At 43.1% G+C, this 18,062-nt stretch overlaps 1 protein-coding gene across 2 annotated transcripts; it reads right to left on the bottom strand.

Moving 5' to 3' along the window:
- Positions 1–7,253: 7,253 nt before the first annotated feature.
- On the bottom strand, positions 7,254–17,413 carry pkp2 (plakophilin 2). Of its 2 annotated transcripts, XM_062383187.1 has the most exons (13): positions 17,097–17,397; positions 15,820–15,890; positions 14,414–15,000; positions 14,187–14,325; positions 13,480–13,687; positions 13,228–13,405; positions 11,019–11,136; positions 10,446–10,607; positions 9,769–9,945; positions 9,206–9,359; positions 8,843–9,035; positions 8,490–8,577; positions 7,254–7,996 (listed from the first exon to the last, which is right to left on the bottom strand). In XM_062383187.1, exons 1-13 carry the CDS (start codon positions 17,260–17,262, stop codon positions 7,928–7,930), a joined length of 2,310 nt encoding a protein of 769 aa, XP_062239171.1. In that variant the 5' UTR covers positions 17,263–17,397; the 3' UTR covers positions 7,254–7,927. The 2 variants fall into 2 exon arrangements, 1 of the variants encoding a protein (XP_062239171.1); XR_009920119.1 differs by lacking the exon at positions 7,254–7,996 and having other exon boundaries at positions 8,843–9,030; positions 17,097–17,413.
- Between the last annotated feature and the right edge of the window lie 649 nt (positions 17,414–18,062).

The raw sequence follows: 18,062 nt of genomic DNA, 5'->3' as shown, positions 1-18,062 counted from the left end.
TGGTGAACGCAACTGGGACACCGCAAGGCATGATGGACCCGTTAAAGCTGCAACGCACTGGAAACAGGGGATCCTCACACGTCCCATGCAGTCACCAAACACTTTGATTTGTTATGACACAATGTGGCGTTTGATAAATCTATATTTTAACCTAAACTTCATGTGTTCGGTTAAAAAAATAATCCAGAAATGTAAATCTTCTCATTAAACCCCCATGGTGGATCCTCAAATGTCTGATGTAGTCACCAAAGTTTGTTATGGGACAATGTGGGGTTTTGTCTAATACATTTTTTATTCACGAAACTTAATCCTTTTGTAATCATTTAATCCAACATAAGTTTTGTAATAAAAAAACGAACTATTGTGTCTTATTTTCTTTAAATGGTAAATTGTTAATGGTTTTGTATTTATATAGTGCTTTTCTAGTCTTGATGACCACTCAAAGCGCTTTACAGTACAGTTTTAACTTCACCCATTCACACAGTGCATCTATTCGCAGCACTTCATTGTTTTTTTGAGGGGCAATTCGGGGTTCAGCATCTTGCCCAAGGACACTTCGGCATGCAGATGGGGAAGACTGGGGATCGAACTGCCGACCTTCAGGTTGGAGGACGACCGCTCTACCCCTCAGCCACAGCCTTTAAAGAAGTTGCAGTGCCTCTGCTCTAAACCTGCCTGTTTGGATCAGCAAGTGTTCTGATGCTCTGGAGCTTATTCAGAATAATTCCTTGTTATGAATGAGTCCTCCTCAAACACTTCTCCAATATACTGTCACCTTTTAATTGTTTGTGTGCTGGAGGTTGTGTGCAGAGCTCTCTACCAAATTTGACTCTGCACTTTCCTGGACCATTAACGATAAGATGAAAGTTTTGTGTGATATGTGTGCAAGACATTTGTTCTAACTCTGACCCAAGATTTAGATGTATATCTAAAGTGGTGATGTCTACAGGCAATGCAAAGATATGGCTTCTCACATTTCTCTAATTCCATCATCTATACAATTTTGAAGAAAAGTATTTGAAACACTGCATATCTGCATCCTTGCAAATAATTTAAAGACCCATAGTTACATTGAGTTTTGTATTCCAAGACCATGTTTTTTTTTAATGGCTGCACCAAGCCCAGGAAATATGAATATTCTGGATGTTCTTGGTCCATCATTCCAGGAACATCTTCCCCCAGAATACAGTCTGACTTAATTGGTATCTTTGGAAACATTGCGATCTCCACTAGAATTAAATATAAACATCTGTGGGATGTTTCACTGCACAACATAAGCAGGAAGGAAACAGTGAGGTTTTTGGGGTCTGAGATTTAAGAACATCTCACTCAAGTTAGAACGTTTATATTCTCGTTTCTGAGTTATATCAGTGTCCAACCTCGCTTTTTACAAACTCATTTACCGGTTCTGGTAATTTAGTTGAGAAAAAACAGGTTGTGAGATTGTGTGAGTGCGTTTAACCACATTAAAATAAAGTCAAGACTGATGTCGTCATGTCTCACAGCATTAATCAGGACAGCTGCCTGTTGTGCTGATCGTGCAGAAACAATTTCTTCAGTAAAACGTAATTTCACTGCAACTCAAATACATAATCTGCTCAAACAGAAAAAGAAAACATTTTTTGTGCTCAGCTTTTGACAAATTAATTTATATGACTCATTAATTAAATAAAATCCATTATGTGAGTCTTATATTTCTTGCCAGCTTTAATTTTGATAGCAGTCACTGGTTCCAGAGCTGTAGGTCCAGGCCCACGCGTCAGTTTACAATGCAGAAACTAATCCTCAGCATATGGTGGAGCTGTTGTAACAATCAAGCCATGAGTGATTGATGTTTTCTTTCAAGCAGTGGTGACAAGTGCTGACAGATTAAAGGATTCAAGACCCATCTTCAGACTTAATGCACACAGTACTCCCCCTGCTGCTGTCAGTGGCACGTCTGTGACACAGTAAAATCATGAGGCAGCCCCGTCACTCACAGGGATTTCTAATGATTTAATGCTTTGTATAGATAAATTATTCAAATTGGATCGTAGGGAGGAACATTTTGAGCTAAAACAGCCAATTTCCAACACCAGCGGCCAAATGGTTAAGGTGCTGACACGTGTTTTCACTTTGCCTCATTGGACTTCTTCTCGGGACAGTTGGTGTGAACACACTGTGCCTGAGGGAGATTGTTCTCACTCTCTCCAGGTTTCTTTGCACCTGTCGGACTCAACTTTAACCTTCAACATCCCTCTGCTTCTGAAAATTAAGTTGGCAAGCAGCGCGGCGGTTTAATCAGACAGCAGGCCTCCACTACCTCCCTCTAACCAGCAATTAAGATAAAGATACCCCCGGACACGAATGCAGCGATCTTACACATTCATAGTCTGAGCAGCACCGATCAGGATGTCACCGGAAAATAAACAAACAAGCCAAAATGTATATGTATTTGGATTTTTTTTTAGCCATCTCCCATCCATTAACATGGAGGAGACGGAGTTTATGATCACCAAGAGTCTCTTTGGCTTCTCTTTTGTGGAGCAGTCATTGTCGGCCATCTTTATGCACAATCAAGTGAAGAACATGTGTAGATTGTGGTATATACATATAGTTTACCAGTATTTAAAAATCCTGGACCTTCACAAATATGATGCTATGTTATGTTTTGACGGTCAAAATATCCGTCTGAATCTTACGATTGAAAGAGAGTCTAGCAGAACTCTTTATCGAGCCTTGAACATCTCCATCAAATCAATTATTTAATGCCTTTGGGGCACAGTTTGTAAAAGATTGAGGATGAGTTAGTCTCCACGTCTCTTATATTTCTCTCATTATCTCCTTGGTAAATTCTTAAAACGTGTGTGCTTGACCTCCTGCCTCCTGTTAAACCCGTGTGTCAGCACACTGTCCGCCCACAATTCAAGACGGCGACTCTTGCCCCGTCCGTTGTCAGGACCTGCAGACGTGAGCCGCTCTTTTAATCCCTTTCTCAAACTCTTCAACATGCTTTCTCCGACCAGCTCTCTCTGTACCAGACACAACACGACCTCCTTGACCCCCAGCCAGTCACGAGTCAGGCCAGCAGACACCCCAACTACTCAGAGTTTCAAAAGCACTCCACTCTCCTCATGCCGCCTCCTTACTCCTGGTCCTCATCATTCTTGACCTGTCTGCGGTGCTTGGCACAATCGGCCATTCGTTTCTGCCTGGCACTACTGCAGACCATGTGATTTGAGAATTTAACTGTATAGGGTCTCTGTCTTTCTACCTGGCTGCGTCTATAAAGGTTTCATTGCTGGAATCCCTCGAGTGTTAAATCCCTCTGTGCTCTCTATGCTCTCCTTGCTTTCCAAGTAGTGAACTGATCTTCCCTGCTCAGGTGGAACTTTGGAATCAGTTTTCTGGGTTAGAATGAAAACTTTCAGGCTGAACAGATTTTTCCTTCTTCTCCTGACCCCACAGGTTCACGTCAAATTGGGGTCCTCACCTCTGAACCAGTCTCCCTCTGAATAGAGTACTTGTAAGTTGTGTCATCCTGAGGACACACTGAAACTAAAGGACTCTTGTGTGGTCTATAACCAATGAATTAATGACCACTGAGAGATTCTCCTGTCCCTATAATACCAGCAGTGTCACTGTTTGGTTCTCAGTAGAGTGCATACCTCCACCCATGGCCCTGTATCACAATGCTGCAGAAAACATTCCTGGATCCATCCCTTTGTGCGGATCTACACGCAGATTTATTGCCGCACAGCAGCTGAAAAAAGCCTTCACCCTTGTGAGATCTAATTTACATGTAAATGCTCTGTATTTATATAGAGCTTTTCTTGTCTTGATGACCACTCAAAGCGCTTTACAGTACAGCATTTGCCCTTCACCCATTCAGACACATATGAGCAGCGCTTTCTATTTGAGAAGGGACAATTTGGGGCTTAGTTTCTGGCCCAAGGACATTTTGGCCACGTAGACTGGGAAAGACTGGGACTCAAACCTTCAGGTTAGAGGACGACCGCTGTAACCCCTGAGCCACAGCCAGTCCTGCCTCAAACACCAGTCTAAATAAATATGCCAAATTATTTTCATCAAGATCCATGAATTATCCGGATATCTGTAGGAAAATGTTTCCTTTAAATCTGTTGAGAAGATTTTGCATAATCCTGTTGACAAAAAAATTAACAGTGGTAAAACTCTGTTTAATAAAGGTAACAGCTGAAGATCTAGAAGCAGTTATCTGGGTCTTTTCCTGTCAATCACCAGATCTGAAGAGATGATAAGAGATTTCTTTTTCTTTTTCCTCAAAGCTGCCTGTAGAAGCTCTGTACTCTAAATAGCAGACCAGTGGTTCTCAGCACTTTAGGCTCATGAGTCTTTAAAATGAAAAAAATGCCCTCATGACTCTGTGCCAGCAGCGGCATGTGTCTGGACGTGACCAGTTCAACTGAGGTGATTTTCTTAAAATAACTGCACAAAATGTTCCAGCGTTTCTCAGGAGACAAAGGCTGCAGGAAATTTATGGATTAAATTAAGGTAGCGAATAGTTTTGGCTTGTTCATCTCTCCACTTTCTGGAGTCATCGTTTTCGACCAATGAAATATTGCCCAGTACTTTTGGCAAAATCAAATAAACGATAACCACATTCTGAACAGTTTGAAGTGAAATACACGCTCAAGCAGGTGTTACAACCCAATCACAATATTGGATGAGATTTCACAAATTACAATCCTATAAGAATTACGTAAAATCCTCTGGTTCAGGTTTTCTGTTCTCACCCGGGGTGTTTTAATTTCTAGCTTCGCACAGGTTGCTTGTATTTGCAAGCAAGTAGATATTAAACTTTAATAAACTCCTCTTTGTTTAATGAGGGAGAAAAACCTTTGTCCCACTTCCATAAGATCCCTGTTCTACCTCCTCTCTCTATGTGAAATCTCTCCACCGTTGCTTCCTGGCTGTCTTGTGGCCAAAGCTTAATATCACACTGCCTGTTATCTGGCAAACCTGAGTGTTTTTAATTAGCTGACCAAGAAAGGGATTAACTCAAACCTGGCTCAAACAAAGGGCGAGAAATTCACTGGGCTCAAAGGGAACAAGGGTCCTTTGAAACCAAGACCAAGGTGTGGTGCCCTGTGGGAGGCGCTCTATTTGAAATGACCCCAAAACAAATGTGTGTAAAAGCTGGAAGTCGAAAAGAGCTGGAGGCACACAAGAGAAAGTGAGCACAATCAGACTGAGCAATGTGAAGCTCTTCATCTATAATGAAACAAGTTCCTTTTATTTTATAAAAGTCAGATTTTAAAGCAACATGGCAGCGGAAAACAGGATCTTTTGTCGTTTTGATTATTTGTTTCCTCCGCAGGCTGGAATCACTAAATAAGCTCCTGCTTCTTCATGTTTCTCAGGCAGTTCTGTCAAGAAGCATCAACCAAATTTTGTTCTACGTGTAAGTCGTTTAACTGTAGTTTAAATAAGAGGTTTGTTTTTTCAATGTTTTGTCTATCGAACATTTTCCTCACATGTCTGATTTTGTGAAAATCACCGGGTGGTTCTTCATCCCAGATGTTCTCAGAAGATGAAGAGGAGTAAGGGACACACGTCATCCCTGGAAATCAATGGACCGAGTTGAAACTTCATTTTACATCTGAAATGTTCTTGAGTGATTATGTCAGTGAGAAGCAATTTGCTCAGAGTGCTGACGCCCTTCACAATGGCCTCAGTGTTAAGGAGAAAAAAGTCAAGCTGGCTTCTTTTCAGCCTGTTCTCCACTGCTCCTGCTCCTCTGTGGAAGAATCCTCTCTTTCTTCCTCTGTCTCAAACATGTTCTTTCATTACGTGACAACCTCCCCTTCACATCTACCTGCTCCACTCACAGACATTTTTGGACATATTCTTATTTCTGAGTTAGGCTATGAATCTCTTTTCTTTAGGCTTCTGAGAACTTTAACACTCTCTCCTTTGGGCTCTTTTGAGACAAAATTACAAATGGGAACATTTAATTATTCTTAGGATCTAAAAAAAAGACGATTGTCCCCTTGAGAAATAATAAATCGGACCAGTTCTCGGCCATTTGAGAGACAAAAAGGCTGCTGTTGAAAGGATTTCACTTCTTCTGCAAACCAGAGGCTTGGAAATCATGCACTTTGTCGCCAGAATAGCTCAGAAAGTGGGAGAATTAGAGATTATTAGTAGGGAAAGAGGGAAAAAGTGCAGATTTTAGTTCCTCAAATAGAAAAGCTCAGGGTTTTAATCTCAGAGTTAAACCCCTTAAAATATGTCTGTTGGATTAGGAGTTAGTGAATAAGAAAAGTAAATGTTGTTTGAGGGCAAAGAACAACTGGGGGACGATTTTACACTGAATCTGTTCTGCTCATCATCGGGGACACTCACTGAGGATGAGATGATGCTACACCACTGCCCCCTGCAGGATATATCAAGATAAACCCTCTGCTTTTCTTCGTTTATTTGCTCGGAAAAATGGTTCCTAAATTTTTCCATATATTTTGAGAATCATCCTGCATTTTCTGCCTAGGGTTAGGTTTAGGGTTAAACGTATAAAATGCACTTCACACACATAAACACAAGCCACAGCCGCTCAGAATTAAGCCAGAAAAGAGGAGGAACATCAATTTGATATCATGTCACGCTACATTATGTCCCAGGTACCTGCAGATGGAGACTAAGCTTCTTCTAAGAGCTCACGTCCACGCTCCCGTGCAGGCTGGATATGCAGATATATGAAGACAATCACCGACACAAAGCCGTAATTACTTTAGTGGGATGCTGTTAATTTGGTTGAGGGAAATTCAACCACCGCCTGGAGTCGAGCGAGGCCTTTGTAGATTTCCCAGACGGGAGCGGCTTCATTAGACCAAGTGGATCTCTGGGGGAATTTGTCTGTTTTAAACGCAAAGTGTCAGAACACGACCACCGAGGCTCTGAGGGGGAGAGGGACCGGACTCAGGACTCAAACGCAGGTACTGAAGCTTAAGCTGGTGAAGGTGAACTTCAATGAGAAGAAAATGAAACACAAACAGGCTTATGGTCGCCTGTGGCAGGCAAACAGCACAGGAACATGGGGTAAATACCTGGAAACTGAACTGAGACACGAGGGAAAGGACAGGAGTTAACAGATGGAGGGACAAAGACAAAGGGAAACACAAGGGAGGAAGGGATCAGTGAACACAGGAGAAGCACATTAGGACAGGTGCATCACAAAGACAAGTAGAGAAGCAGTTTCAAAAATCTTTGTAAAGAGAAGATACTGTAAGATAAAGTGTATTTACAACCGTTTATTCATTTGAGAAACACTCAATCAGGCAGAAAGCAGGAGAGCAGCTTGTTTTACAGGAGGAAGTCTTAAAATACATTTATATACATGACATATATACAGGTTGATCATCAATCATTTGTTTTTGGTTTAAACATTTAGTTTGTGTTTCATTGTGGTTCTATCATATAATAACCTGAAGTGCAAAAAAATAAAACACACAGCAAAACCATAAACTGACCAACAAGCTGCCACTATTAAATAAACTGGAAAAAAGTAAATGAATATTAATTCATTGCTGTTATTATTGTATGAGAGATTCAACCGTCAGTTGGTCTGAACATGAGGCACAAAGACAGCGGCTGCAAATACAAAATATTTTGTTTAAATTGACTCTATTCCCTATTTCCACATTTACAAACATTCTAAAAACCATGTTTGTTCTTTCCCTACATAAACACTGACGTCTGCTCTCTACATTCAATAACACAAAGAAGGGTTTTGACCCATTTCATGAGACATCAACCGGAAATACAGATAAAATGTTTGAGAAAAGCATCTTCTATTAACTGTGACACAAATAAAGGGAAACAGTGCAATGAGTGACTTGTGAGTACAAGCTCTGATACTGTGAACAAGTGCAGCTTGGAGTATGATGTACTGTGCACGAGCATCTCGGGTTCAGGTCCGTCCAGAGCTCACAGCCTTTGTTGTTCTCGGATTGATGAAATCAGTTTTCCTGTAGCCACACTGCAGAGGGAGAAGAAAGAGGAAATACTGGAAGTTAAATCAGCTGAACAACAGATGATTAGTTGTCTTTAAGGAGAGTCAAACTAGTATCTGTAGGATTTGTAATACACTGTACACATTTTAATATTATACACGTTTCTATAAATGTTCTTTTATTTTTAATATATTCAATTTACAGCCTTTTCACGTATTGCTCTTGTGAGTTTGGTTTCCGGTTGCTATCTTTCTCCTTGAACGACCTAATGCTTCTTCACTTGCTTTATCTTTCAGGTCATGTATTCAAATCCCCTCACAATTTCAGTTTCTGGTGCAAAATGTTTGTGCATTTGTCAAGCAAAAAGGGTACAAATCTGAGAGGCTGCGTGAATCCACACAAACGTAAAAAATAACACATATACACACAAAAAGATGCCACTGACTCTGCTGACTCTGTGCAGACAGCAGGGACACTGTGTTAGACCGAGGAAACCCACACAACATCTAACACACTCACCTTCTTGTAGGCTCCATGGAGATCAGTGTATTTCCACATGGTGTGCAGCAGGGTACACGCAGCCTGAGCGGCTCTGTTGGGTCCATAACTACGACACAGAGAGGTGAAATAATTCAATCCTGAACATATAATAACATAGGTACGTATGACTGTATATGAGTGGGTAGAGGTATTTTGCTCGTAGATTAGTTCTTTTTTAAGTATATCTATATGAAATTGAGGTAAATAAACTCCATGTTTACTAATTTCTTTACTTTTCTGCTCGTCTTATCTTTCAACTTGTGTTTTGTATTCATATTGTATTGTCCTTCATTTGTGCTGGGTGAGCGGTGACAGGGTGATCGCTGACTAACCCGCTGTCCCTGCTGCTGACGTTGATGATCTTGGGCAGCGCCCCCTGGTGGACGATGGCTCTGACGTGCTGCAGGTTGCTCTGACACAGGTTGATCAGGATGTGACACAGAGACGCCGTCACCTCAGTGGGCAGGTCGGTGCCCGTGTCGTCGTTGGGCAGCATCGCCACCACCTCCGGCAACACCTGCTTCACTTCGGGTGGGAAACGATAAAACACGTAGAAACAAAATCAAAAAGGTCGCAGTCCAAGTGAAAACAACATGGTTATTATTAAAAGTAGCCCCCTGTTGGTTGTTTTAGAGAATACAGGTTTACGTCGCCTCGGCATTGGCTTCACTTTCCAGTCCCAGTGTGGAGCTTACCGATGTCAGGATGCAGTTCATGGTGCTGAGAGAGGTTTTTAATCAGGGACACGGTCGTCCTCTTCACATCGCTCTCCTTCTCCTGCAGCATGTTCTTCACGTGATGAAGACCGTTCTCCCGCTGGACAACAGTGAACGCGATGGCTTCAGACACCTGCGATGAAGATGTGTGTGAAATATGTTTATTTTATTTCAGAAGAACAAGAAAGTACCATATGTAAATCGGTAATAATCTACATCCATGTGCACAATATTTGAAATCAGGCACATGAATTTAACCAGAATTTAATAATTTCTCTATAATCAATACATTTCTCTACAGTTACTACATTCTGTATAATCAATAAAGTTCTCTGTAATTGATACATACCTTTATATGTAATTTATTTATTTGTAATAATTACATTTCTCTATAATAAATAAATGTATCTACGACAAAAAAAATCTAAAATCAAGGAATGTCATTTAATTTCCCTATGTTTAAAACATTTCTCTATAAGACATATATTTCACTACAGCTTAAACATGTTTCTATAATCAATCAAACTCCTCCATGGCCCTACCGCTCCGCTCCCGGCCGTGATGTTCTGCAGGGCTCCCACAGCAGCCTCCTGGGTGGCCGGGCGGACGCTGCGGGCGATCAGCGACAGGTACATGCGCACAGTGATGGCGCTCCAGAGCCACTCCATGCCACGTGGGTTGGCCTTCTCCTCCAGCAGGGGGCACTGACGCTCCAGATTCTGGGGGTGGGGTGGTGGGGTGGGGGGGAGACAGGCGATGAGCCACGGACATGAGTGGGGTTCACCGGGTTCACGCGGTCGCAGCAGGGCGATGACTGATGATGACGGACGTGTGCAGATATTTTAACGTTGACTCGAGCAGAGAAGAGGGACCGGACTGTAAATTCACATCATCATGAAGACTGTGCTGCAGCGGCCGAGGAGCTGCAATGCAGATATACTGTTCAAAGGGTCTAATGGATGTGAAAGGATTCAAATGCATTTACCAAACTCTAATCCTTTTATTTGAAATGTCATGCTCTCATGATTCTCTTCACGTCAATAACAGGAGGATAAATAAAAGGCGTGTTAGGGGTGATTAAACCAGGGGCTGTGCGTAAAGAGGATTAAACCTGCAGAAATCCAGCAGAATTAACAGACTTGCTGTCAGATATTGTCGAACACGTATTCTGCATTGTCACAGTGGATTTGTGTCGGGGGGGGGGGGGGGGGGGGATTACCTCTGTGATCTTGGCGCTGCGTTGAGGGAAGCAGCTGACGCTCTTCGGCTCGGGAGCCAGGTTCCGTCGAGACCCGCTGAGGTCCGGGGGGAACTCTTTAGGAAGCTCCGCCTCCATCTGGTAAGAAAGGTTGTGCAGGATGCAGACGCAGTTCTCTGTGGACTTCAGAGCAGACATAAACGTGGGTAAATATTCAAGGATTTACATTATGCCATTTTGTATAGCTGTAATCGAGGTACTTTTTCATTTGCAATTGAGACTCAAGTGTGTTAGCGTGGCCCCTTAATGGCCCCTGATTTAGAAAAATCCTAGATCCGCCACTGCCCCACATGCACTGGCTCTATGTCCCCCAGGGTGCCCGCCCCCCAGTTTGAGAACCACTGCACCTCTGAGTAAAACATGTGAGTTTAAACACAGAATGCATCACATCTAAAACATCGGATTAAGCAGACGTAGAAACTCGAGCGCCTGTAAAACTCCTCTTCAGCTCAAACCGCCAACGGCCATTGTGTGAAGCCGACTGTGTGAAGATGAATGTTTTTCCTCTAGGTCGCTTCATCATTTCCATTTCACCTTGTCATCCGTCTTGTAGTCAGCGATGGTTCCCCGGATGTAGTAGACCAGAGAGTCGATAAGATTCTCGCAGTGCCTCATCGCCTTCCTGCCGTCCGGACCCGCAGAGCTCAGATTCCTTTAAACATACATCAAGGAAGATTGTGGGACATGTGTATTGTTTTAATTCTACTGGCAGAAATAAATCCAATTCATGATTAAGATTAAGATTAATTTATTCATCCCCAACACATGCACAGACATCCACAGGCACACTCATGCAGGTAGGGAAATTGAACCTCTGCTTTTGACCCATCTGGTGCAGGACACACAGAGCAGTGAGCGACCATGTACGGCGCCCGGGGAGCAGATGTTCGGGGCGTAAGGTGCCTTGCTCAGGGGCACTAGACAGGGTAGGGAGAATCCTCTTGGATATTTGGACAGATCAATCCAGGTTCGTCTTTTTGTTGTTTCTCCGTGGAGTCGAACCAGAGACGAACCAGAGACCTTTGCTGCCCATAGTCCAAGTTTCTGCCACTAGTACACACGTTAATGGTTTTTGGATTTCAGGCTGTTCCTAAACCAGCTCCAATTATGAAAAACATCACCAGCTAGGTAACCCAGCTTCCCTCGGAAAAAAACAAATTCCTGGTTTAACATTCTAACTGCGCCTGACAGCTCCTTCGATAAAATATAACGAAGGGCACTCGTCATTTTTCTCCTCCCGCGGGGGGGGGGGCTCCGAGGGGTTGAGAACACGATAAGGAGAACTTGATAACGCCCGGGCCGCCGAGGACTGAGTGATTTCAGTTCAGCAGAGGGGAGAGAAGAGAGAGGGCTCCATGAATTATTCAGCCTCCCGACTCTTTTCATCTGGCTGCAGTTGCCGGGGGAGCGGCCGCGTCGGATTCTCTTCTGCTTTGTAAACAGGGAGATGATCTACGACCAGAATAACCGACTGGAAACCAACACAACGCACATAATCTGAGGCCGCGGCAGATAAGCTGTCATCAACCGAGAGTTATGACGAGAGCAGGGAAAACGACAGGTGTATTAAATTCTCTGGCGTTTTGGAGTCGCTGCGATCACCAAACCGAAACAGGAGAAAGTGACATTTCTTTAATCCATCATCGAGCAGCTTTCTCACGATTTCTTTTGTTATTGTTTTTCTTCTTGTTGGCAGAAACCCAATAAAGTTTTTCATCAGGAATCAGAAAAGAGGTTTCGGCTCCTTCAACAGAAATGCAGTCAGCACTTCACGTTCCTTGTTACTCCAGAATTCAAACGGTTGAGATCAGTTTACTCATAACTCGGCTTAGCAGAGACAGTATATCACTAACGTCTCTTCACTGTATGACTACTTTCTCTGAGACCAGGCTCCTCTTTGGGTTTGAGTGCAAGAAGAAGAGCTGAAGCGCAGATACAAAATATCTGAGTGCAAGCAGTTTGAGCACAATGCAGAGCAAATGCTGAGCTGATGCCAACTACATTACATCTTTAAAGTCCACTTTGCACATTATCACACAACTTTGACAGTTAATTACTCATTACTTATTATTTATGAATGACGTATATGATACCTTAAAGTTGACCAAGGCTTATTTGAGTCCCACTGTGTGTTTAATTCATAAACTGTATAAACTGTGTGGTGTCACAAAAAAATGTGTATTATATTATCAGGTGAAAGTTGCAATGGACAACTTTTATTATTAAATAAAGAAAAATAGAGTAGGTGCTTTTTGTTTATTTCTAAATGGGCCACAAAGCTGTCTAAATGTAGTTAAATCTAATAAATCAATAGCTGATGCTTTTAGATCAGAGAAATTAGTGTATATATACATTGTTTTTCCCTTTAACAGTCACCGTTTTGATGTATATTAAGTTTTAATCTATTATGATAAGTGATTATTTAGTCAGCTGCTGCTTCAGACTGATTTTCTGTTACTTTATTACAAGTGGAGCGTCACAAGATCCTCCTGCTCTGAAACGCTCTTGAAAAAAATGAACTGCTTCTCCATATACACAGGGCATTTTTATTCCTAGTTGTATTAAAAGTTATTCTGTGTCTCGTTCCCCCTCAAAGTCTCTATTTATTTTGGTATGAGCCGTCTGTCTGACACCAGTAGTCGGTGTCTGTTTACTGCGACCTATAATCAGCGCTGCAGAGAAGAACCCGGAGCATCCGGTTTCAAGGCCCACAGAGGAAGAGGAGGAGGAGGAGGAATCGTACCGCAGGCAGCCTGTGGCCAAGTGGAAAACCTCAGAGTCGGCGAGGAGCTCGTCTTTTGGGTTCTCGCCCTCGGAGATGCCCGAGCTGGGCACGAGGACGGACTGGGTGAGGACAGATAAGGCCTGTCTGGAGAGGCGCTCCTTCAGCAGGTCGTGAGAGGAGAGGTTCCACAGGAGCCCTGAAGACAGGAATAGATTTGATCATCTCCAAGAGACACTAAAAAAAAATCTATTTACAAAGTCAAAGACCGACCTGCGAGTTGTCGTCTGGTCTCAAGGTCACGGCTGCTCTTCAGCGCGCCCAGTATGGTGGCTATGCCGTCGCTCTCCTTCACCTCCATCTTGTTCTCGCTGCTCTGGTACACCACGTTGCGCAGCGAGCCGGCGGCGACGCGCTGCACCTCCTCACTGTCGCTGTGGAGGAGCTGCAGCAGCTTTCCGATTCCGCGGAGAAAGTACACCTGGAAATATACGTTAAGATGGGGTCTTCAATGGTTCAGAGTGTAAGATTCAGGTGAAAGAATTCTATAGGCCGAAATTGAATGTAAAATAATCATATTGAGGTTTTCACAAGTGTTATATCTAAATTAAATGGGCCCCTTATATATAAATACTTTTATTTACATCTGGAGCAGGTCCTTTCTACGGATGCTGATTTGATGCTATGAGGTTTTTTACAGTAGCCCAGACTGGACAAACCAAACACCTTTTGAGTTTTTATAACAACTGAAGGATCCAAAAGGTTCTCTCTCATGTTTGGAGGGGGAGGGGGAGGTGAGGGGGATTCAGCTGCTACATGCAACTTCACCACTAGATGTCACTAAATTCTACACACTGAACCTTTAAGCCCTGAGAGATACCAGGACTATAAGATCCAAAAACTAAGGTATGAATATTTGAGAATTATAAACTAAACTCTTAACGCCATCATGTGGACACACTGCATGTGGGTAAACACACCATCTTCTTGGCCTCTGCGCTCTTGAAACATTGATTCTGAATGTGGCTGGCTGCGTAGATCAGCGTTTCCTCGTTCTCCTGCGTCAACAGGCCCACGGCCTTATCCAACGTCATCTCCGGAGGCTTGTTCTCCGACTTCCTGTGTGAAGCAGACACAGCCCTGAATTAGAAGATGCACAACCAAGAATATTTGTATGGAACCAGAAGAGGAACCAACGTGTTCTCACAGTGCCATGACATTCTGCGTCTGTATCTGCTGAACGGGGACGTCTACTTCCTGTTTCCTGCCCATGTCCACCTCCACGCTGGTGACCGTGGGCGGGTACGAGTTGAGCCTGCGGAGGGGCTGAGCGTTCCTCCCGCCCTGAGCCAACCACGACAGCCCCTCATCGCCACCTCTCTCCTGCACGTTGTGTCTCTCAGTTCGGTTTTGACTCCAGCGAGGGCCGTATCCAGCGCTCTGCTGAAACGCTGCGTTTGCAAACCCGGGCTGAGGCCCTGACATCTGCCTCTGTAAACCCTGGCGGAAGCTCCTGCTTGCAGTTGTGGACGTGTGCGGCCGCGTTCCATGAGGCGCCTCTGAGAAGGCGTAGCGCCAGGGTGAGTCGTTCCCGTACGAGCGGTGGTGGGGCGTGCCCGTCCTCTGAGGCTGACCGGGTCCGGGGAACGTGTACGTGCCGAACCGCAGGGTGCTGTAGCTGAAGGGGGCGCGAGGTAATCGTGGGGTCTGCGGAGGAGACACCTCCACCCTCCTGGTCGGTCTCCGCACGTGGTTGCTATACAGAGAGCAGCTGGTGGAGGTCAATCCATTCATCTGTGGATACAAAACACAAACTACTCGTTAATACAGTGAGGTCTGGGAGGACTTTGAATTAACACAATGCAGTTCAATATTAGATGAGTGCATGAAACACATAGTAAAAGGTATGTATAATTTAGAACCTGAACTGAGAAAATACTCTTTATCTACGTGGTGTCACAAAAATAAGTGTTATATAATAAGATTAAAGTTGCCTTGGACAACTTTTAGGAGGTTTTAAAGAAAAATAGACAGGAAGTGCTTTTGTCAATAGTTTATGAGTCATGAAGCCGACAAAACGTAGGAAGGGACGAGTACAAATGTCAATAATTAATGCTGTAAGTTAAATAATTGAAACTAGTGTCAAATTATATATTAACTTCAATCAACAAAAGAAAATTTGAAAAAAGATCATTTTACCAGTCACAATTTGATCAAGAACATTCAGTTTTAATGTATCTTATTACTTTATCGTTTTATCTAATTCCTTGCGATTTTTTATTTATTTATAGCAAATCAGTAGATTGAATGGAAAAATTTAAAGATTTAAAATTGTATTTGACCATTTGTTAATAAAGTACAAAGCTAATTTATTTTGTCACTGTCGGGGCTCCATAGAGCTGAAGTCAACACTGTAAAAATAACATATAAATCCCAATGTCGGATTTGCATGATCAGGTGCAGTCATTTGAATGCATTCAAATGACACAATATGTAAAGTGCAGCGTGATAAGCATATATGACCCGTGTGTGTGTGTGTGTGTGTGTGTGTGTGTGTGTGTGTGTGTGTGTGTGCGTGCGTGCATGAGTCAGGAGGTAAAAAGAGCCCCTCACCTTATTGTTTGGTAAATGTCCATCTGCAGCATCAAAGCTCTGTGCTGCGCTCCTCTGTAAGTGGACACCACCTTGAACAAGTGGAAGAGGTTTAGTCAGAGCGTCCAGTTTCACACTGTAATTACATAAACACATGATGGCGACACCAACACCTCCTCGGGTCGGGGGCGTGACTCCCACCTGAAACACTCGGAGCGCTGTCATCAGTTCATTGCTCTCCTGTAAATCATTTTATGCTGATGACTGACTGATGTCCGTGGCTGACTCACCCACACCGACCAAATAAAGCAATACAAGAGCACAGATCCCTTAGAAAGCCAGGAAGTGAGTTGAGGTTCAGGCTGGAGGAAACGGCAGAAACCTGTTGGACCAGGAAACTACTGCAGCAAGAATTCTCCTCACAAAATAAAAGTCTGGATTAAGTGGAAATGATTGATAAATAGTTAATCAGAAATGGACTGCACATGCTTCACACAGAGAAGATCCCCTGGATGGGAGAAGGCTCCTATCATGATAAAACAATTACAGCAAATATTATCATCAAAGGCTTGTAACTAATCTTCATCAACATGTTAAACATTAAACAATATGAATGTTTATTGTCATTCAACTTTTACCGATAGCTAAATAACAAAACTCAGATAAATATCTGTATTGCAGTAAAAGAGTAAAAGGAAATATCGCAAAAATAATTCTCATTAGTAGCAATGTTGATATTAATATATATATTAATATCAACATATTGAGATAAAACTATAACAATAATAATGCAATGTAATTGTTATCAAAACCAATCTAACCGAACTTCATGTTCCGCGTATTGTGATAAAACAATAACAACACTTCAATAATTAACAACAACAGTGATGTCACAACATTTTCATTGATCACAATGTAACAAAATGTCAACATATAGATATATTTCTATAAAGTGCGATAATATTTACCATTAAATGCAATATAATTTCACGGATAGCACTTATCAATACTTCCATATATATGATGTATTCCACCTCAGATTTGTCAAATGTTTTATGGTGTTTTATCATCATTCATCGTGTTGATTATCGATATCGACTGATATTAATTAGTTTCATCTTGGTGACATTTAGGCCAACAGGCCCATGAATAATTTAAGGTGGATGGTTATTCTAGTGGGGACAGGAGGAGGAGGAGCAGAGTGTGGCTCCTCTTCATCACCTCCACTCACCACCTGCTGTGTTCTTCATCTTCACCCTCACAAACAACACAGTGATCATAGTAATGTGGATTGTTACCGTTGCTCTGGCTCCTCCTCGCCCTCCTCGCCAGTGTGAGCTGGACCTGCTGCTGGACGCGCAGGCTCCGCTCGGCAGCGGGCCCGGCCGGCAAAGCCAGGCTGGTGTCGTCCAGCCCGGAGCGGCCCGGCCCGTGGGGAGCTGACCTCAAAAACACCTCGTCCATAGTGACCGGGTCCGGGGGAGAGGAGCGTCACGGCCGTGGATCCATTCAGACCGGTGGGTCCGGTTCCGCAGACATGTCGAGTTCCTGCTTTGTTCCTGCGATCAGCCAGGTACACACGGAGGAGGGCGGGGCATACAGCAGATACACCTGAGGGTCACACGTCACTGCTGCCAGGGACCGAGGCTAAGGCCCGCCCCTGCCCGCCTCTGATTGGTCCACACTGATGTCACACTGGTTCCGGAGCTGATAGGTGGGTTTTAAAAACAGGTCTCCACATTTTGAGTTAAAATGATAGAGATTCAGGTTATACAAAGGTTTTTGGTATAGATTAAATAAAGACATGTTTATTTGTAAAGCAAAGCTCAACAACAATTTATAGATTTTTATATATCTAATATAAAATCAGATTTAAAACATCCATCATAAAACACTACAGGGGCCATCAGTGGGTCGGTGTCTGCTATCAGAGGCAAAATGTGTCTTTTCACGGCTCCTGTCATCTGAGATCAGTCTCCACGGAGCTGAGTCAGCGCCGAGAGGAGTAAAATTGTGCAAACCCCAAAAGATCAGCTAATATAGGTGTAGCATTACAGATGCTAATCTCTGCTGAGAATGGAGGGTGGGGCTGGGAAGCTGCTCACGTTTACAATGGGGCCTTTTCATCTACTAAAACATCAAATGTATTTGTATGTGATCAAATGTAATGTCTCGTCATCTGCAGATGCACTCATTATCTTTTAACGCAGCAGTCTATTGCTGCTACTAGAAAAAAAAGGAAAAACATAATAAATATATAGAAT

The sequence above is a fragment of the Platichthys flesus genome, chromosome 23 (assembly GCF_949316205.1).
Source record: "Platichthys flesus chromosome 23, fPlaFle2.1, whole genome shotgun sequence".
Classification (NCBI taxonomy): Eukaryota; Metazoa; Chordata; class Actinopteri; order Pleuronectiformes; family Pleuronectidae; genus Platichthys; species Platichthys flesus.
The sequence above is the reverse complement of the archived record's forward strand: the minus strand, read 5'-3'. Positions and strand labels throughout refer to the sequence as shown.